The sequence below is a fragment of the Terrapene carolina genome, unplaced genomic scaffold (assembly GCF_002925995.2).
Source record: "Terrapene carolina triunguis isolate 2854851 unplaced genomic scaffold, T_m_triunguis-2.0 Scaffold231, whole genome shotgun sequence".
Lineage (NCBI taxonomy): Eukaryota > Metazoa > Chordata > Testudines > Emydidae > Terrapene > Terrapene triunguis.
The window spans coordinates 14,728,967-14,750,797 of NW_020664582.1; the positions used below are offsets into that span (position 1 = coordinate 14,728,967).

At 49.7% G+C, this 21,831-nt stretch overlaps 1 protein-coding gene and 1 long non-coding RNA gene across 4 annotated transcripts in view; one reads left to right on the top strand and one right to left on the bottom strand.

The window, feature by feature from the left end:
- Positions 1–18,922, bottom strand: LOC112114505. The gene is made up of 3 exons (XR_002908742.2): positions 17,831–18,922; positions 3,047–3,218; positions 1–2,514 (listed from the first exon to the last, which is right to left on the bottom strand). It is a non-coding gene; the product is annotated as an uncharacterized LOC112114505 (long non-coding RNA).
- The window catches only part of TBX2 (T-box transcription factor 2), a 25,617-nt gene continuing 12,631 nt past the window's right edge, over positions 8,846–21,831 (top strand). Inside the window, exons 1-4 of one of the 3 annotated variants that reach the window (XM_026656637.2) lie at positions 8,846–9,032; positions 13,584–13,758; positions 15,214–15,345; positions 21,278–21,545. In XM_026656637.2, coding sequence (XP_026512422.1) covers positions 13,742–13,758; positions 15,214–15,345; positions 21,278–21,545 — 417 coding nt within the window. In that variant the 5' untranslated portion in view covers positions 8,846–9,032; positions 13,584–13,741. Of the gene's footprint in view, positions 9,033–11,979; positions 13,759–15,213; positions 15,346–19,272; positions 19,858–21,277; positions 21,546–21,831 lie in introns of those variants that run through there. The other 2 variants (XM_029912568.1, XM_026656640.2) reach the window with 2 other exon arrangements.

Below are 21,831 nucleotides of genomic sequence, written 5' to 3' on the forward strand. Positions count from 1 at the left end.
AATACTAAGACTAGCCACAGGCCAGTTATATGGTTAACAGTAATTTGAAATTAATTTCTAATTAATGCAATTTAACAAAAAAAACTAAATATCATCACATTAAAACCCGATCTATAAACAGGAGAATAAATTATTTTTTTTAAATTAGCGCTCGTAAAACATGAACTGGTAATGGCTCAAACCACAATATTTTTTTCTTTGTATAGTATCTAAGTGCTTTCCTGCAGGTAGTTACTGTTGCTAGAAATGTGATGAAAACAATTTGCCAACAGCACACTATCCCCATTATAGTAGCTGATTCACTGCTTGGCATGCATCTATAACCAATTTTAAAACAGATGTAGAATGCTAGAGTGATGGGAGGGCTGAACATAGGTCTGGATGCCAGGAACTCCTGGCTCCTAGATCTCTGCCCTGGGGCAAGTCACTTAATCTCTCTCCTCCATCTCCTCATGGGTAACCTGTGAAAAATGCTGGCTTGTGTCTACTTCCTCATTGTGTCATAAAATAACCAGAACACCTTGTGCAAATGAGACAATGGTATTTTCAATTTTGATCCAGGCATTGTACAAAATCATTAAAATACCTGCTTCTCTTTTCTCTGAAAATTCCACTTAGACGTTTTAAAAGAGAAGGCCTGTGTCCCTGAATTCCCCTCGCAAAGACATTAATAACCCCAGGAAAAGATCCTGGACATATAAAGGCCAATAGTTACATTACATTAATCGCAGTATTTCCCATGATATTTGATATTTGACGGATTAAGCCAATATGCTAAAAAGAAAAAAAAAGTAAGTGAGCGCATTAACTTTCAGACAATCTGGGAAATGACTTTGGCAAGACTTAGCTGCAGTCTGAAGGTTCTGAGCCAGATTCTGACGGGTGACTGCAGCACCTGCAATGCATAGCAGAAAACAGGTTCCCTTGATCCTGCTTCCTCCCCAAGTTGTGGAGGAAATGCCTCTGTGGGTATTCCATGGCGCCATCATGGAAGGGACTGGCCCATGTTGAAACTGAGCCTTTTCTGCTCCTTCACGTCCCTCACCTTTCTAAACAAACCACCCCTGAACTTTGGTTTACATGGAACTCCCTTATGCTGAAAGCCCAGCAGTTTAACCAATGAAGGGGGAAAGTCATTTCCCCACATATACAATTGCCTGGGGCATGCAACTGCTGCTTCAATTATTCCTACTCCTAGCATTACAGTGTTCAAGTGAGCTTCGTGTCGGGCTGGGCCAATAGTGCCAACCCCAAATATACACACATTGTAAGTCACCCGCCTTAAAATCATGAGAATAGCATAAAATTCATGCATTTTTTTTAAATGGGTTCTTTTTATTTGCCTGCTAGATTGCGAGCCTTTTAGATGCACTTGGGTCATATTTTCAAGTTGTTCTGCACAAACCCGAGAGCTAGAAACGTGCTTTGATTTTTTTAATGAACTTTTAACCCCATGATTCCAGGAGCTGGAGCTTCAAGACGAAGACGAACCATTGTGACACGCGTGTTAAAACCATGAGCGTTGGTGACATCGTAGCGGGTGAACACATGATGTTGTCACTTTTGCAACATGTGTGCCAGGAACTCAGCTGGGCTGGGCCCAATAAACCTGCACTAAGTGACTGTGCTTCCTGGTTGGTCAGAAGAGCCAACAGATCACCATATAAACCCTGTAGCAACAGCAACACAGTGGCTGCTCAATGTGTCCCATGCCTGCAGCTGCACCAGACCTGCTTCCTGTCTAGTCCATCCTCCCCGCTTTACCTGCTCTGCTCCAGCCTAGGCCCTGCCTGCCTCCTGGTTCTGACCACTGGCTTGCCTCCTGACCACAGCTCAGGCTATCCCATTTGGTTCTGTTCTGACATCGGGCTCCAACCATTGGCTTGCCTGGCTCTGCCTGCTGAGTCTACTCTGACCACTAGGCCAGACTCCTGCTCTGACCGCTAGGTTGCACTGCCTACACCTTAGTGTGTGCGCGTGGCGATTTAGGGGAGGTTAGCCAACATGAGCCAGTATTTATTACATTATCCCTCCATGTATGTCCATGAGGGACCATTAGCATCATCGAATCGGACCTGCGTAATTCAGGCCATAAAATTCCACCCAGGAACGTGTGGCTGAACAAGAGCAAAGCTTTTAGAAAGATGTCCACAGTAGCTAATGAAGAACCTTGAACCTGCTGGTGTGAAGCAATTCTTCCAGCCCAGAGAAGATGGGATGTACATTGCTTCCAAAATGCGTCAAAGGGGGAAATAAACCCTATTGTCCTTAGTGCCTCGTGGGATAGAAATGTCTTTGACCCCGGAGCTGGGCAGATTATTTCTTGCTGTGTCATACGGCTGCTGAGGCCAAGTGACTCTGCATGCATTCACATGTGAGGAGCCCCAAGGAACGCAGAGGAACTTCTGAGAGCATCTCAACAGGAAAGTCATGTTACTCTGGCCTTTCCTCAGCCCTTTAATCAAGAAATCCCTTCATCTCAAGAGGCATCGGGGATCCTTGCAGTATCAGGTCCTGTGTAAGACAAGACAGTGCTCAGACAAATGGAGGAGGGATTTCCTGACTAGGTAGTGTCCGAAGGTGAGATTTGAAGCATATGAGACAGATAGTGGTAACTAGAGAGGCCAACTAAAGCAAGGGACGGGTTTGTTTTCAACACAGAGGAAGAGAATAATAGGGAGGCGAATTATTGTTGGTTATAAAACTGGGGCTATTACTACGTGTAATGTTTAGAAGGTTCCCTTAACCCCAGTGAGACCCGAGTCCATGTCAGAATCAATTGCAGACACTGGGCCTTTTATAGTGTGTGGCTGTATTTTCTCTGTGGAGAGGAGTTGATCTCTGTCTGGCACTGAGTGTGTGCAGAGAAAGCAGCGTGGAGGGTTATGAACTGATTGGCCTCTTTGCCATTGTGCTCACTGGCTTTTCTTCCCTTTCAGCTTTTCTTTCCTTGATACAGGTTTTAAAGTCCCATGTGCCCAAGAGATTAGCAACCTAGCGGGAAGGCAAGCCCTTGATTTGTGCGTAGTGCATGGTATGGCATTACCTGGATTTTGATGTCCAAAGGAAATGAACCCTGAGCGCCACCTTGCCACGCTGCTCAACACAGGAGGACAAACCATTCAGAGGTGAGATACTTGGAGTGAAGTTCTCCGTAGTGCAGCGGGAATGTTGATGCCAATATTGTTCTCTGGACTATCCCTGTACATACAAGGAAGCTGAGAAAAAACCAGATAGGAAGAAAACCTAGTGAAACACAATGTACCTAGTTCACTCACCCTTATCTTGCTTTCCATACTCTCGTGTGACTAATAGAATCATAGACTATCAGGGTTGGAAGGGACCTCAGGGGGTCATCTAGTCCAACCTGCTGCTCCAAGCAATGCCAATCCCTAGACAGATTTTTGCCCCATCCCTAAATGGCCCCCTCAAGGATTGAACTCACAACCCTGGGTTTAGCAGACCAATGCTCAACCCACTTGGGACAGGCAATGAGAAGCCCACCTAAGTCATGCAGGTGCTTTTGAAAACGCCACTGGTAGAAAACAGCCAGCAGCAGTAATAATGCTCCGTAGCAATTATATAGTGAAAATTCCCCCCAGGCAGAGGGGCTTTTAAGATGTAAATCGCTAGCTAACAAAAGACATAAAATGAACTAATCTAGAAATGATAAGACACTTCCTCTATATCTTCCCATCTCTCTGGGTGGCGTTTAGAATGTAAGCAGGCAGGGACGGTCTTTATTTCTGTTTGTCCAGCGATCTGACACACGGTTTGCTGCGTGCAAAATCCAGATCAGGCATGGTTCAAATTCAGGTTTCATTTCTTCCAGATAAACAATGTTTGTTAACCGATAAGCGAGGCAGGGAGGGAGCCAATGACTAGTGCGCTGGACTGGGAGTCAGGAGATCTGGGTTCTAGGTGCCATATGGGTGACTGCTGTTCCCGGACTGGAGGCGTGGGGCAAACGCACCCGTGCGAGGAAATGTTTGTGGGAAGCGAATGCAAAAGGGGCTGGAGTGACACCCAATCTAAAAATCCGGCAACGGGCACAGAGAAAGTTGCCCGGTATTTTCCTGGCACTTTTCAAATTCCCGTATTAACCATTATTAAAGTTGGGCCACAAAATCTGATGTGTGCCCGTTTGGAAAATGATTTCAGCGCGGCAGGGTCTGCGCACCCCCCTCCCCCCGCATTCCCAGGATCTAGTTTGCTGACACGATTATTGGTGGAAATCAAATTGAAAGCGAATTTTATGCGCTTAGCCGGTCAGGGAACAGGGTGCTTTCTCTGACCTCTGACAACAAAGCAACGCAACTGGCATGTCAAAGGTTCCCGATCAATTCACAGAACGAGGAGATCCACTGAGAGACTCGCCTAACGAAATCGTTACCGAACTGGTGAGCTTCAGAACTGAACCGAATTCATTGCTCAACCCCGGGAATCCGAATTTCGGATCTATCCCCCTTACACTCAGGTGCTCGCCTTCCGTCTCCGCTAGAATCGGATTTAAACTCTGAAATCAACTGAGGCAAAAGGGACTCGCTGGTACTTCTCAGCCGAAGCGTACATTTCAACCGGCCAAGAGCCATTTCCCCGCACACTGTCTGAACTTTTTTTTTTTTTTTTTTTTTTAGTTTGCAACCTCTCCAGCCCTGTCCCGGGCTCCTGAGAAGTCTCTAGCACAAAGCTTGCCGGATTCCTCTCTGCGAGGTTAGCTACATCCGGCAGATGTAGGTGGCTTCTCGGTGCCCTGTTGCTGCATCGAGTAGCCGGCTCTATACACGGTACAACTCCCAGCTCTATTCCTGTATCCCCCTCTCCCAGACTGGTCAAACAAATAGCTCGCTACGAGTTTTCCTGTGGGCTCCATATTTTCCCTATCAACTGCTTCAATCACCTGTGGATTGTATCCTCCGCGGGGGCACTGTGGTGCTTTTTGGTTTACACGGCTCCTTTCATTCTGTTGGAGAAAAGGAAAAGGGGAGCGGGCATATCCCAGAAAAAGGGAAAGACGGTGACTAAAGTGACCCTGGGAGGCAGCGATCACCCCGGAATCTAGTTTACCTGCTTCTTTATTCTCCGTGGGAGCAGCCTGCCCATCTGGAACTGCTTCTGCCCACCCTCCGAATTAGAAAAAGGGGAGAGTTCAAATGCACCAGGTTCCGATTTTCCTGATTAGGAGGAGCAGGGAGAGAGGCCGCACTCGCTGGCTTTGTAGATCCCCGGCCGCCGAATGAGAGACCCACCCGGCACACAGGTATCTGTGTGAGCAGCCTGTGTCCTTTAGGGGAGGTGAGCCCCAGGGTCTTTGCACCATGAACTCTGCTGGGGTTTGGGCTTGGCTTCAGAAGACAGGTGTTTAAAGGGCGGGGTGTGTGGGGTCTGTATCTGTAGGCACCAATTTTCAGGGGGTCTTTTACAAATGAATAATAAAGAGAATTGATCTCGGGCAGCCGGGCATCCAGCGGCTGCTTCCTGGCCAGCGATCGCATTTGTGTATTGCACACACACACACACACAAAATGCTGGGAATGGTTGTTTTTGTTTCTCGTTTCATTTCGCTCAAAACACGCCCCCCCCCCCTTCCACGGTCATTCATGAATTTGATCACATCCAAAAGATGCTTTCAGAAACTTCACCGCTTGTTCAGTCTCCTCTCCTGATACTTCCCATTCATTCTAGCGAGCTATCGGGCTTACATGATTGTGTGTGTGGGGGGGGGGGGTCCCCTGCTGTTATTGTAACGATCCAGGTCAGACTGTTTTACAGTCTCAAATCCTCACTTTTAATCCCGAAAAGGAGGGGAGGGGGAGCGCCCAACAGCACGGTTTTAGCAAATCGCGTCGTTTGTTAATCTCTTTTATTTAAACGATGGACTCGCAACAAATACAAGCTCTGGCTTTGGTGGTTCTGGCACTAGACTGTAGATCAATTCCCAAGAGCAACTGGGGAGATTGTCCCGTGTCCCCTTTTCCCCTGAGAGGGCTTTTTCCCCACTCAAAACTCAGCGGTTCACGGGAACAATTCTTGAGACAATAATCTGCAGTTTACTTCTTTAACTTCCCGAAAAGAAAGGAGTGCTAACAATCAAAGGGTTATTAGCCCCAGACAAGACACACTGTTGAGAAGAGTCTATGTATCCAGGTCTACCTAGATCTCAGGAGCTGTATCTACTAGATATAACAGCTTCGTTTATGTATGTTGCTATATTGATGAATACACATCGATCCAGCTCTCTCTATGATAACTCTACATAAACATAGTGGTCTACCTGGCGCCGTCCCTGTGTGTGTGTGTAGAGGGGTGCACAGGCAGAAAAGACTGGCTAAAGGGTGAAATGTACTATTTGGCTGTTCTTACGTATACAATAATTTGGAGCCGATGGTTCTTTTATCACTACTATTTTGTTGGAAGCCAGTGGGCGTTTTCTGTTTATTGTAACTTACACGCACAAGTAAGTTGCATGTTTGGGTGTGTGTGTGTGTGTGTGTGTGTGTGTGTGTGTGTGATGGATGTGTGTCGCAAACCGGTGCCGTTGCTAAGGAACCGATGTCTAAACATTTATCCAAAGCACTCCATCAGACTCCCCAAATGACTCCACTTGGTTTTTTTCCCCCCTGACTCCAACAAAATCTTGGTAATCGTTAGTGTCAGCAAAATCGTGTTTATGTCTGTGTGTAAATACATTAAGAGGAGCTGGTGTCAATGGAAGGAAAGAGGGTGAAACTGAATGTTTTAAAACGGGCTCAGAATGCTGTTTCTGTGCAGGTCTGGTGTCTCCACAAAATATACAGAATACACATAGAGATAGGTGTGTACAAACGACATTGTATACACCTATATTTTAATGAGATGTGGGCACAGGGTATATGCGGATAGGTACACACGTGTATGGTTTAGGGCGAGGTTACTGCCTGAGTTTTGCCCAGATCCCATTAGAATAATGAAGTGAGGGGTAATGCCATTATCCCTTGTCTGATTATGCTGCACATCCCCGTGTACTGGGCTCTGACATACTTTTTCAAATGGAATTTTTAAACACTGGGATTGAAACGATTTTTAAATACCAGCTCCTCTTTCACACAGGGCTGGTCCCCCAGCCCCGAGCCTTAGGGGCATTTCGAAAAAGCTGCCATTGGAAATTCGTGTCTGTCCTTTTAAGGAAACGGAACAGGAGCCAGATCGGGGTGTGTGGCTGAGGGCCGGGTTTTTGACCGCCAGTGGGGAATAGATCGATTTGGCTTTTATGCGTCAGTCTAGTTTCTGAAGAGTGAGCGCAGCAAGGGTTAATGAAGTCTCAAAGCTGGAGTCCCATGGGGGAGGGGAGGAGACACACACTAAAAAGGGTTAATTTCGTCCCAACTCAGTGAAGACTTTTGTAATTGAAAATCAATCAACCTGCTGGACTGTTGAGAACAAGGTCAGAGCTCAATGATCAAAGCGTTAGAAAATAGTGGAGGTAAAAGGGGGGAGGGCTTTGTACAGGGTGGAAAAAAAATATCTCCTCTGACCATTACATCCAGTCCGTCTACATGGCTAGATCTGGATACACACCGCCTCACACGCGCGCTTCAGGCCAGAAAGAATCCAGAGAATGTGCGTGGCTGTTGTAAAGGCTGATCTGAGTTTTGTACACACCGTGTGATTGGGGAAGAGAGGGGGGGTCTTTCCCTTTGACTCCCGCCCTCACCGCCTTATAACACCCTAACGTAGCCTTGTTACTAACCAAGTGTTTCCTGGTGACATTTTCCCCCTCCAGGAATGGCAGAGAACTTCCCTCCAGAGGGTCAAGCCTTGGTGCCCATCTCTGATTGCGCCTTTAGACTTGTATGGTGCTGCTGGCTCTGCCTCCCTCTCTTCTTCTGCCCTTTTGCAGGCTCTTGCGTCTCTCCTGGCAGGATTTAGAGCCCTAACATATGAGCATGGCAGTAGTCATTGTTACTTCAAGTCTAAGGTAAGCCAGACGGGATGTCTAAATCTCACATCGTAGTGCCCGAAATGCGGGCTGGCAATGCCAACAATACTGCACCGTACATGTGAGGTTCCGAAGCTTTCTTTTCCCGGGGGATAAGCTCCAAGGGAATAGGTTTACATGCAACTTTTCCTGACAAACAGTCTGGAAACTGTGTTTATACGTCGCTCCACTCTGGGTAAATAAAGTTCAGTAGAGTTTGCGTCTCTGTCTCCCCGCGTGTTGTTATTTTCCAGAAATCTGGATTACTGGAAATATTTTCTTTAAAGGCGGAGGGAAATCTAAACAGTCTGAAAAGCTTGGTGGGAAAATGGTCGTGGAAGTCGGCAAAGGGGCTAGAGACGCCGGATTAAAAACGTGAGGCATTTTAAAGAGATTCCTCGCAGGTCTTCCTGAAAAGATGCTAAGAAAAGGTGGACGGGTCAATTTTCCATGTGGCCCTAAAATAGATCTCGAGGTAGGTCAGTGTGAACTCTCCGGCTGCTAACTGGGCGTGGAGACGATTATAAGAGCATATGGATTCGTATCTCGTAAGGTGTGTGTCAAACAGCGGTGTTTCTGGATTTCTCTTAGGGCGTAACTGACATAAAATAGAGAGTCAAACTCTAAAGGGAAAATAAAGAATATAGGCTCGTGGCTGTAAGCAAAGGAGGGGGATACGTACGTGCCAAAAGTGCATAGTTCACTATAGTATGTGCATGCTTCTAACCGGCAGCACCCTTTCAACCCAGGCTGTTCAGTGCTGGGGCTGCAGAAAGGCCCCTGGAAGCTGCCGAGAGCAGGACTCTCTTCCAGTCCACCTGCAAACTCTGGAGCTGGGGGGGGGGGGGGGGGGGGGCTTCTGGTCGGAAGCAAATATACGGTGCTGCTGTTTAAATACCCGCCCCTTAGGGATGAGGAATCGCCCTTCCAGGATCTTGCCTTGATTGCTGGAGGGTGGCACATGACGCCGTGTCCCTGCCGGTCCGAGGCCCAGAGCCGCCGCCTGAGAGGCGGCAGGAGAAGCGGCAGGGGCAGGAGACCGAGAGCGCTCGGGAGGCCGGAGTGAAACTGGAATGTAAGGATGGTAACTGGATTTCCAACTCCGTCGCCTCGGCAGGGGTGGGAGGGGAGGGCGTTTGCCAGGCCAAGCGCTGCAGAGAAGGGAGGCGGCCCAGTGGGAAGGGGGCAGTTCTTGGAACACCTCAAGAGAGAAGAATAAGGGTGAGGGTGAACCCCAGTGTCTGGGATTTTGTAGACTGGCTGTAAAGCGTGTGTGTGTGTGTGCGTGTGTAGATATGGATATAGTGTTTGTGTGTGTGCGTGTGTAAATATGGATATAGTGTGTGTGTAGATATGGATATAGTGTGTGTGTGTGTGTAGATATGGATATAGTGTTTGTGTGTGTGTGTGTAAATATGGATATATTGCAAGGGTGTTTCTCATGGACACTTTCCACACTCATTCTTCCCTGGATCTAAATCTGATCCGAGTTACAACCGCTGTTGTCACCTCTTGAGGGAGAAAAAAACCCCAAAAATGTATAGGCCACTCTGCCCAACTTCTCTGGTCCCCATTAAGTTTGCCTTGACAGCATCTTCTGGGGTGGTTTATCCTACCCTTTTGCCTTCCCTTCTTTCAGATGCTGCTGTATCTCTGCTCCCCCCGCCCCCTTTCTTTGATTGCTGTGGGCTAGACACTGACTTCCAGAACACCCTGGGCCCAGGGGCTGTCCCCGGTGGGGTAGGAGGGTAACAACTTGTGCGCGGTCAAATCCTGGCCATGGCCAAGCTAAAAGGCGTGTTGTAGAGACAATCAACTTTACAACCAACCCTGGCCATTCTGGGGAGTGATCCTTGAGGAACTAGACTTTTCTCCTGCCTGGAGCGGATTGCCTGACTCCTGGCAAATAATGGGAGTGCTTTCCGCGGCGTGTGCGAGTATAAAATAACATATGTTGCAAAGAAGTGACAAATCAAGTGGCAAGCCCATCTGCTAGGCAGAAACGCGGGAGGCTGCTGCATCTCAGGTTATTAATCCGATTGTTGAAAAGCAACCGTACGGTGTTCAGAGAGAGACAGAGACAAAGGCGATGAATAAAATATTAGACATGTTTCATAATGAATAATAAAAGTTCTCGCCAGCCTGAGTTAGCAAGGGGCTGCGTTAATCTCTGCAGCAGGAGGGCGAGGGAAATTCTGCTCAGACCTGTCCTGTCTCCAGGCAGGGCAAACCACGGCAGCACTTCCCTGGGAAGGAGGCGTTTGCACCCAATAATGTCCTGCCCCGTGGCAGAGAATGGTGCCACGGGCAGGGGAAGGGGCTGGGTCAAGGGTGGTTCATTGCACGGCCGGTGTTGAATGAGGCGCATGGCAGCTTTGCTAGCTGGATCCCAGGGGGGCACCCCGCATTCATTCTCGAGAATCTCTAGTCTAAGCGGTTGGGCTCTAGGACAACATTGAATCAAGTGACCCATTTCGTGTCACTCGCCCCGACCGAGGTTGCAGAGAAATGAATTTTCTAAGCCGGTCGCTCTCTTGGGGCACACGCGTGTCTTCTCCACGGCAGCTCAGCTGGTGACGCGTTCCTCACCTGCCACGGGTTCGCGGCTTGGCTTTTGCGAAGCGAAGCCACAGGGCGAAACCTTGATTGTTATTTCTATGGAATTATCGCCTCCAAATAAAATATACATGGCGGGGGGTTGGGCCCTGTGTATTTTCCCGGAGGGCATCTTGGGTAATAAACAGCCCTTCAACTGAGATGTATCATTAATATAGATTAAATTCTAATCTACATAGAAGTAGACCTCTCTACCTCTGTAGGTATGCGTGTGTCTATATAAATCTCTACCTCTGTGTGAGTGTATATCAATCTACCTCTGTATATGCGTGTGTATGATCATTGAGGAAATAGACTTTTCTCTATTTTCTCTATTTTCTGTGTTTATAGAGAAAAGTCTATTTCTTCAATGATCATACACACGCATATACAGAGGTAGATTGATATACACATACCCACACTAATTATACTCCTAATTAGTGTGTGTGTGTGTGTGTGTAGAGAAAATATATATATATCGGAGTATAGGTTCAATTTACAGTTCATTCCAAACGTACCTTTTCACGGACAGTTTGCCAGATGAAATATCTCCTATTATTTTAGGAAGTGGCCCGGTGTCATTAAAATCCAACCGAAAAGAAAGCGCGAGGTGGAGAAACCGCACAGAGAGACAGACGGAGATTTTTTAATGTTTATTTGACGGAACAATCTGACATTAGCTGCTGAGCGGACAGTGTCTCCCCCACGCTGGCTTCAGGCCGTTTGTGTCTCTAGGAAGGGGGGGCTCTAGACCCAGCTGGGGGGGGGTAACTCTGCGCACCTGTTGGTCGTTGCCAAATCGTTCCCATTTTCTTCCCTGGCTCCGTTTGGGGGCCGCCCCTTAGGGTCAATCCCATGTGCTCCTCTTTTCTCACGGTCCCGCCGCAGGCTGCGGAGCCGATAGGCGGAGTCACTCCGGCGTGACCCGGAAAGTGGCTCTTACTTGCTCCTGAGCAGCTGCGGCTCCCCAACCAGCCCCCCCCCCAAACAGCCTGGCCACCGGTTTAAAAGCAAACAAACAAAACCACCCGCAACTCTGTGCCGGTCACCTCCGCAGCAAAACCCGCTAATCGAGATGGGATTGGTGGGATCCTGAAGGGGCAGTGTACACAGGTGAAGCGAAGGTGGCCGAGTATCCCCTCCCCGCCAGGGGAGCCCCGTGTGCACGAGATGTAGGTACCCCAGACATCCATGCCGCCCGCCCATTTCTTCTGGCTCGCAACGTTGGAGCCAGGCGTGTGACGGGGCCAAACCCGGCTCTCCTCACTGCAGACAGACACAATTCCCACTGAAGCCAAAGGGCCTCGCCTGCTTCGGGATCCGGCCCAGTCCGGGTCTGGCGTGCGATTGCCCTGGATTCCCTGCTGCGGATTCAGCCCTCGGAGGAGACACAAACGCTGCTCACAGTGTTACTAACAACACTTCACTGCAGCGTCTCCTGTGCTACTGGGGTGCTGGGGAGCGGGATGTTGGGGGTGGGGGGGCAGGCGTGTATTTCAAGCCCCCTCCCACCTGACTCTTTCTCGCCTCCCGCCCCAAGCCATGCGGGGAAGAACTCGGTCTGAGCCTGCCCAGTTCTCGCTCATCACTGCTGCCTTAAAAATCACCCCACTCCCTAGCTCTGAGTTTCCCTGCTTGTACTTCCCGCCCTCCCCCCCCCTTCTGCTTTCGGAGGATTGACATGGCCCTTCCCTTAGGGCGAAGTGTCAGCAGAAGCTCGGTTTTCAGCCCAGGCGCTGATGGCACCCAGATTTATCTTAAAATTAGCCATGGCAATCCCTCAGCTGTCTCCACCTTATCTGTTTTCTTCCCGATCCTGCGATCCAGGCAGAAAGGGCAGCTCTCTCCCTCCTGAGCCAATACAGGAAGGACACCACCGTCGAGTCTGGTTTGGGGTAAGGGATAGGAGATTTCCCCCTAGTGAAAGTTCAGATCGATTATTGCTGACATCTCAGGCCAGGACCCCCGGCTGTCTGAAGTATTGGCCCCTTAGATCCCATGCCTCCAGTTGAGGTCGTTACACGTTGGGTTTCTTTGTCCTGGAGAACAGATACTACCCGCGATTTCTGTCGCCGTGGAGCTCCTGGGCTATTTGGGGAAAGCAAAGCTGCCAATTTTCCTTTTCAAACACCTTTCCTGAAAACTGATTTCTCTCTCTCTCTCTCAACAATAATTCAATGGCTGTCTGTGCCTCTCTCTCCTTTAGAGAGGCTGGTGAAATGCACGCCACAGGTTGAAACAAACAAGCAGTATAGATAGAGGTAATGACAGGACCTACCTCTACCTACATTGTTTGTTTGTTTCAACCTGTGGCGTGCATTTGTGTTCTGCTCCGAGCTCAGTGTGTCTGGTTCGCTACATGTGAGCTTTCCATTCATTTCCTATCGAGCCCGGGCTGAAGCTGGGAGGAGGGAAGGGGAGAGGGGAATTGCTGCTTGTGAGAATTGTTATTTTTCATCAATCACTCGCAATTTGTCTAAGTGCACAGGACAGGACACCAGCAGCCCTGCTGACTGAGGTCACAGAGACAACACAGCCGTGGAGAAGAGCAAATTGCATTCGCTCACGAACTCCCAGATCCAAATGACTGGCTTTGCATGAAGAGGGGAGAGAGCGAAAGGTCCATGTGACATGAGGGAAATATGAAGGACTTTGACAGGTCTTAAACGGCCTGGCGCCAAGGCCTGCGTCTACAAGCTAAAAATAGAAAGGGGGCGAGGAGCGGAGATGGGCAAAGATGAAAGAGGGGAAGAGAGAAAACGGAATGGGAAATTCGGCTGAAAGTTTAGATGTTTGCTTAAACTTTTTGGGGGAGGGCTTTGTCCGGGCTAACTGGGGGCACCGGGGAGGGATCGCCTTAAAAGACTCTGTTGCAAGACTTAAACCCTGGGACTCAGGCAGAGGGTTTTCAAGCAGACACACTGTATGGAAGCTCAACATATTGTTTTAAATTGATAGCAGTAATCGATTGTAATGACCGATTCTTTCTCCTCTTCCTCCCTGGCTTCTCCTCTTTGAAATGAACCCACAGCGGTTGGTGATCTAAGCTACGCCTCCCTTAATGCTGGTAGTCTGTTTCATGTTTCATAAAGTGTCACGTTTTAGCTCCCCGATCTGCAATCCTGATGGTAAAGCCCAAGGCTAAGAGGGAGAGGGGGAACTACAAACAGAAGACGTGCAAAGAAACCCATGCCTTGTAAACAACTGTAAGTGGCCCTTTTCCCCTCCTGATTCCCCCTCCCTTATCACTGTTTCACCTCGAGAATAGGGGTTATTGTTAGGAAATCGTCTCTATTTATATAAGATAAGTCATCATTAAAAAGAGAGCTAGACCCAGAAGGTTACAGGAGAAGGAAATGGCAGAGAAATGATTAGATCAAAACGCAGAGGACAAAATGAAGACTGTTCTTGCGTATTTGTGGAGCAGAGAGAATCCAAATCTTTCCCCTGGCTTCAGGGTGAACTTCGTGCAGTGTGATACTAGACATGTAACCCCCATACAGTGCTCCATTAACCCCATTCCACGTGGGTTGTCCTATGTAAGATAAAGGACACCTCCATGTACACTTTCACAACCTCACCGCTCTACATTTAGTAGAAGGCCTTAATTATTATAAAATCAAGTAGGTCAAAAAAACTCACACAATCACAAGGGGGGAGATTTTTTTGTAATGACTTTGTAGAGGGGATCTCAACTGCCTTACAACCCCTTCCCCCCCCCACACACACACACATCTCAGTAGTTCCACTGTCTTTGGGATACGCATTTGTATTGCCTCAGTCTTTGTATTCACACTGATTTTTTTACAAATTATTTTCAGAAGAGTTTTTCTCCCTCCGTTTACATTTAGCAAGGTCAGCAATTCCTACTGCTCTGTCCTGTGCTGTATAGGTAGCCCTGCAGTTTGATCCACCAAAGAAGGGTAATAGGGAATATAAACCCCCCTTTTGTGTGTGGGATTTTAGCAGCTAACAAAGTCAGTCATGCAATCGAATTTTTATAGGAATAAAAAGGGAGTAAGTAACTCTGGGTCTTAAGGAGGACGGGTGTATTAACATATTTAATGAATACGGTGATTGTTAATTACGGCTCACTAGGTGAATAAGGAGAAAGGTATTTTTGATCAAACAAGATCTGAATCTGTTTAGGCACGGTGTAGGTATATACATCCACCCCTTTCTTCGCCTTGTTCCTAATCTGTAATTATATAACATGGTGGCTTGGATATGGTGGTGGTGGTGGAGTGGGAGGAAGAGGAGAGATTAATTATTATTATTATTATTATTTATTATTTATCCTGTTCAAACGAATTAGGAGACTGTGGAGAACCGGAGCAGCCTGCTTTCTGGAAAACTTAGTAGAAGTGTTGTTGCAAATAGATTTTTCTAACACTTCCCCCCCCCACACTAGAGGTAATTAAAAATACGGAGTAAATTGTTCTGGGTGATATGGGGGGAGCTGTGATTTTTTTCTCGATCTGAGACTGACTTGTTGCATGTGCAGTTTTATCAGCCTGGGCTTCATAAGGCCAGGACACTCGGTGTCCCGTGAAAACGGATCCTGGATTTATTCGAGTTAATGTCCTCAATACACCCAGTGCGAAATATTATTATCACGCCGAATTTCAGTGAGACGACTGGCTTTTCGTTTGTGTTTGCAGGCGAAGCAGTTTCCAGTCATCACCTCCTCTTAACTGCGGCATGCAGCCGCCCCTGAACTCTTCCAGGCAGCAGAGAAGAATATATATTGATGTCTCCCCAAAACAATCCTCTGTAGGATTTTCAGAGATGAAGTAAGAGGATGATTCAGATGATTTATTTATCGCACGGTAGCTGCTTTTTAAAGGGGTCGGCATTAATTCACAACAGCTGCGTTTATTATCCGCCAGATTTGAAGTTTGCATTTTGCTCCTTCAGACCAGATCTGAAAGTCGCCAGGACGTTCAGCGCCAGAGCGGCCCGTCGAGTGACGGGCTGGTTGCATTTCCCCGGGACTAACACGCACCGATTTTGCTTTGCGGCGAAAGCCCCGTTTGGTTTGGATTCGAAGGCCGCTGCCGTCAGCACATTTCCGCAGAGGCGAAATCCAAAGTCCAAACTGTGTCTAAATGTCAACACATCCTGACCCCCCCCCCCCACACACACACACCATCCTAACACCTTCCCCTGCAGCTTTTAACAATCCCCCGTGCTCTGGTGAGTTCAAACGACCTCCCGAACCCCTCTGAGCCCCTTCTCCCTACTGCTGCTCGTTCTGGGCCCCAGCGGCAGAGTGTGAGTTTGGGTTTTGTCAGGGGCTGCCAGCCAGAAGACGCCAATCTGGGCCAGGCTGGGTTCTTATCCTAGCCCATCAAGCAACAAGGAAGGGAGCGATAAAACCACCCTCCACAATGGCAAGAGGTGAACCTGCCGCAGGACAGTGGCAGGTTGTGAAGTGTCCCGGAGAACAAGTGCTGGGCTTTGATTCGGTTTCCCCTGTGGCGCCAGGGGCTGCCCTCGGCAACCCAGCAAAATGGAACAACAACCAGGGGGCAAAGGGGGAGCGGACCCTTGTTTGGCTTTAGGTTCCTGCTGCTCCAACTCGCCATCAGCCCCACGCCTGTGTCCTCACCTGGCTGGCCTAAGGGAGAACAGACCAGTATCAAAATCCCAGCAGTGAATCCGCCCCCAGCCCTGAAGGAAGTGGGGGGGTGCACAAGCGTACAGGGAAGTGGCAGGGATCACGGTGGGGGGGGACAGACAGGGCAGCGCAAGTGTCAGCGAAACTGCTGACAAGCCGGGCCTAGGTTCGCCGCGGGCCAGAGGTTGCAGCCGGCCGGGGGTGTCTGGAGGATGCAGAGCCAGGCATGGCCGTGTGGACGGGCTCGTGCCCGGTACCCTGGGTGTTCATTACACGCACCGCGCCTTAAGGACAGCAGGGCCAGCCCTTGCTCTGGAGGACGAGATCTGTTTCCCGGCGCACAAGGCGAGTGAGACGGACCCATCCCTCCCCTCCAGTCTGCAGCCATCCCAGATGGCCGCGGCTGGAGGAAGCTCCCTCTAGCCTGTCTGCTCTTTGCTGCGCGCCGCGGAGGAACGGCGTAAAAAGCTGGAGCTGGGAACAACCCCGGGCTGGGCGGAATCTCGCTCCCCCTCCGGGCTCTCCCCGCGCAGGGGCACTCACAGGCTGCCTTGGCGGCCATCTAGGGGTCACACGCTTCTATTCACCAGCCTGGTGCGTGCAGGGGAGGGGAAGGGGAGAGGCATTTCTCTGGAGGGGGAGGGAGGGGACCAGCGTTTGCATTGCGCCCCATCGGGATTACTGGGGGCTTGGGACAGTTCCTTCGGGTGGGAGGGGGCGATCTCCCGGCGCCCCCCTCCCCAATCTCCCAGGGAAGCGTCTGGGCCGACGATCAGGCGGCAGGGACAGGAGCCTTGGGAGGATTGCAGGGCGCTGTTTGAAGATTTTTGGGTAAATATGAAGTGACAAGAGACGGGTCTTTATTGTGGAGTCTCAGCCGCCTGGCGCCAAGCCCCTCTTCAGCAAACGGAGCCCCCAGTTAATCAGAACAGATCTCCAAATGGACCTCTTAAAAAGGACACACACACCCCCTCCCCACCCCCAAACAATAGCTCCTGCGCCTTTAACCCCTCCGGGTGACACCCTCTAGCAGACTATCTATCAAGGGGAAGGGGGGGGGGGATGCCCGGCCATAATCCCTTTGCAAACAGACTCAGGATTTTCCTTCAAGATTATCTGCATCCAGGCGCCCAGTAAACAAACCCTCCGGATCAGTCTTCCCGGGGAGGGAAGAACCAACCTTGAAGCAGGCAGACCAGGGGGGCTTTTTAACGCGCCAAGCTGATGAATAACTTGTCAAGGGATTAGTTCAAATCCTGTGTAAAACTCAGCCGTCAGCAGGATGCGGGAATTTTTTTAAGGGACTATCACTGTCTCTCTGCAGCACCCTAAATTCCCTCTGTGATCAACCCAACCCCTCCCGCTGGCGGCTTTGCCATTCCCCCCACCCACATCGCTAGGAGAAACAGCAGCCGGTGCCTTGAGATCGCTCCCACTGAGAAAACGCAACCCCCCCTCCCTCCGCCTGGCTGACTCCCCCAGAACTGCCTGGGTCCCCTTCAAAGTTTGATCCTCATCAGCCGCATCCCCAGGCACAAAGCAGCGCTTCCCCCCCAGTGTCACTTCCCCAGAAAACTCAGCGAGTTGCAAAACAACCCCCCCGGTGCAGTGGGGAAGCAATGAACGCGGTGCCGCGGTCCAGGCTGGCCAGCACTCACCCCGGGGCGCTTGGCGTGTGATTCTGGAGCTCCATCCCCCGCTGAACGCTGCCTGGCCAACCCCGCCGCCAGTGACCTCGGCCAGGGATTTAAAACGGCGATGCGCCGCGCGGCCGCCCCCAAATAGTTCAAGCCTCCCCATGCCTCGCCGTTGCCTGCTCTGACGCCCTTCGCGGTCTGCTACGGTCCAGGAGCGTTTCGCAGTTGCATCGATTGGCGGGCACCGCGCGCGGTGGTGGGCCCCACCTAGATTCAGTGTCCAGTATCTGGCGTAGGGCTGGAGTCATAGAGTTTATCTTTTCCCTCCCCCTTCTCCCCTCTACTTCTTATAAAATTAGGGGGTTGCAAAGAAGAGTCCGGGCTTTGAACTGCTAGTCAAAAGCCACTTTAGAGTACGGAGCCAGCGCGCCCTTTGCAAGGCACGGTCAATCAATACAGCTTGATCACAACATTGTATTGGGGGCCAGGGTTGCTTTCAGATTTCTCTCTCATTGTACACACATCACGCGCGCACGCACACACACAACTTGCTAGCACACACAGGCGTATATGCACCCACTATCTTAGCACAGAGGTATGCGCACACCGCCCTCTCGGTGCACACAAAAAACCACACGGGCACACTCCCGCTTGTAGATGCCTACGGCGCATTTACACGTAATATCCCCCCGCGCCACATCTATGACTTGTTAATCTGTGCAACTCCTGCCCTACTCCCGCCCAGGCGAAGCTGGTGTGTGTGTGTGTGTGTGTGTGTGTGTGTGCGCGCGCGCGCGCTCTGCTTTGCACTTCTGATGTGGGCTAGCTCCTGTCTCTCCTGAGGTTTCCACAAGACTCTCCGGGCTGCCCCGGTGCCTCTGTCAGCAGTTCCCCGCCTGCGAAGCGCTCCCCGCCGGCAGCAAATTCAGCGCTGACCCGGTATGCGGAAAGGAGCTGGGGGTGGGATTTCGAGCACTTTTCTCTGTCATTGGTTAATATTTTATTCTGTTGACATGTTTTCTTACTGCCGGTGCTTCCGACACCTTCTTTTTTTTCTTCCTTTCCTCCCTCCCTCCCTTCCCTTCCCTCCCCCCCCCCTTACCCCAGATCTTGGCCGGAGCTGTCAAAACCACGCCTATGGAGATCCACAATTGGTCTGAAACGCGTAAAATCAGCAATCAAGGGGGCTTGGCTCATTAGCGAGGGGATCAGCGCAGGAAGGACATGTGAGATAGTCACAGTTTTACAGAGATCAGGACAAGATCTAACCATTCCACTCCGGGTCCTTTCGCCCGGCGCAGCCCGGCCAGAGGCGGATCCGGATCGCACGCCTTCCTGACTCTCCGGGGGCGCCGTGGTGGCTGGTCCCCCCAGACTCGCTGCGGTGGGGAGCCCTTTGAAAGCCCCGCGTGGTTCCTGGGCACCGCCGCGGTTCGGCTTTTGTTTCTATTTTAGTCCGGCGAAGGACTTTACTGCGCCCAGCGCCCGCTCGCCTCGCTGCAACGACAACAAAAAAATATCAGGAGCTACCACTATCTCCAACTGCAACCGGGGAGTGTCCGCCGCCGGGAGCTGCTCTCACCCAGCTCTGCCTTTTCCTCCTCCAGAGACTTGGAAGGAGCTCGCTGGGCCAAAACCAGGGCCAGGGGTCCCCTCTTTTCTCCTGGCTTTGTGGATGCACCGATGAGAGATCCAGCCTTCACAGGGACTGCAATGGCTTATCACCCGTTCCACGCTCCCAGACCAGCCGATTTCCCCATGTCAGCTTTCCTAGCGGCCGCCCAGCCGTCTTTTTTCCCGGCTCTGGCTCTGCCTCCGGCGGCTCTGGCTAAACCCATCCCGGACCCTACTTTGGCTGGAGCAGCAGAAGCTGGTCTGCACGTCTCGGCCCTGGGGCACCATCACCAGGCAGCCCATCTGCGATCTCTCAAGAGCCTGGAACCGGAGGAGGAGGTCGAGGACGACCCCAAAGTGACTCTGGAAGCCAAAGAGCTTTGGGACCAGTTTCACAAGTTGGGGACAGAGATGGTGATCACCAAGTCAGGAAGGTATGAACACCCCCCCCCACACACACACACACACCGCTTGGTAGCTGCACAAGGGCCACTAAAAGTGATACAACCTCCCCCCCCCCCGATTCTTCCACCCCCTCCTTGCACCTGTGACTTAGATAATTTTTAAAAGAATGCACATTCAGGATGAGTCGATTTCACTGATTCAGGGGCCCGCAAACCGGATTGGGGATTTTTCTTTCTTCATTTATTTTTATTTATTTACCGATGTTTTTTTTTCCCGAGGGTGGGAGGAAGCTGCTGATGAGAAAATCTGATTCAGTGAATGAAATACAAATAAGAAATAGAGGGCTAGTGGATGGTTTGGACTTTGTGGATTTTCTCCCCCACTTTCATTTTTTAAAAGAAAGAAGCAAGATTCCAAATCAAATGTGTATGCAGTAATTGAACACCTTGACCTCAGATTAAATTGGTGTATCTTGTACTTGTTTAATTTCGTAAAATGGAAACGATTTGGTATCTGTAGAGCTCCAGCACTTTCTTCACTGCATGACTGACCAATATTGAGAGTTGGCTTTTTCCCCTCCATATACCTGTATTTAAATATTAACAGCCCTTTTGAAAAATAAACATTAAAAAAATAAGGTTGCAATAGCCCATCTCCCCACCCACACCCACACTCCAGGTATCTCTGGCTTTTATCTTTTTCTTTGCATTAGCTCTCTTTTATTTTACATGTAGGATATTTATAAATTCAGCGTTGGTATTGTTTTCGCAAATTATTAGAAACTTGCTCCGTGAAAATATTTGGGTTGGGTTTTTTTAGGGGAAGGAAATTGCTTTAACATGTATCAAGAATGAAATTTTATCTCTAGTCTCAATTTCCTGAGAAATCCACGCTGAGATTTCGACCTTTTTGCTCGTTTTCTGTCATGCGAATGAAGCGAAATGTAAAGAAGCGGCTGGTTAGATTAAAGGGGGTAGGGGAGACAAACCCAGTGTGTGCACTTTTTAAAAACATGGCAAAACACAAAAGAGCCCAGGACGTAGATTTCGGACCTGAACCAGGATTTAATCTCTACAAGAAGGTTTGTTTTTCATAGTAGTTCTGAGACCACAGACCTGTTCCGAATTGCTAATTCGGTGTGAGTTTATTTTTAAAAATTCACTTCGTTTTGAAAGCGGAGGCCCAGGGTCTAGACTTTACAATGTAACAACATGGCTCTAATGCACATTTCCAGTTTACTTAGCAGTGGGCACACGATGGATGCAAACCCAGAGAGAGAGACAGGGCTGGGGGTACGCAGTGCCCGCAACCTGCGGATTAATAGGTCTCAGACTCTGCTGCTGCTTCTCGTTGCATATTTTGTAACAAAAGCGAGCAAACGCTATAGTGCTTCGGATTATTTTTAATACGAAACTATTCTCTTTCTCCTATTGTCTTTTATTCCCTTAGGAGAATGTTCCCCCCGTTTAAAGTGCGTGTGAACGGCCTGGACAAGAAGGCCAAGTACATTTTATTAATGGATATAGTGGCTGCGGATGATTGCCGGTATAAATTCCACAATTCTCGCTGGATGGTAGCCGGGAAGGCGGACCCAGAGATGCCCAAGCGTATGTACATCCACCCGGACAGCCCTGCTACAGGGGAGCAGTGGATGGCGAAACCTGTTGCCTTTCACAAACTCAAGCTCACTAACAACATCTCGGACAAGCACGGATTTGTAAGTATCACCTCGACAAGCGATTGTGGGGGTCATTTTTCGAGCGGGCGGTGATGGTGCAGGACGCTTTTTTGCATTGCCACGAATGTCTCGCTAGCTGCCCGTTAAGTGTTGTGTGTTTGTGCATCTGAAGGACAGATGGAAAGCTAGGCATGGGTGAGACAGAAACTGCAGCTTAATACATGGATTGGTTAAAAAAAAAACCCAAACAGCTGCTATCTTCACCAAGGAGCAAAGGGAAACAAACATAGCTCTGGTGGGCACATTTCAAAAGACATCTCTTGAT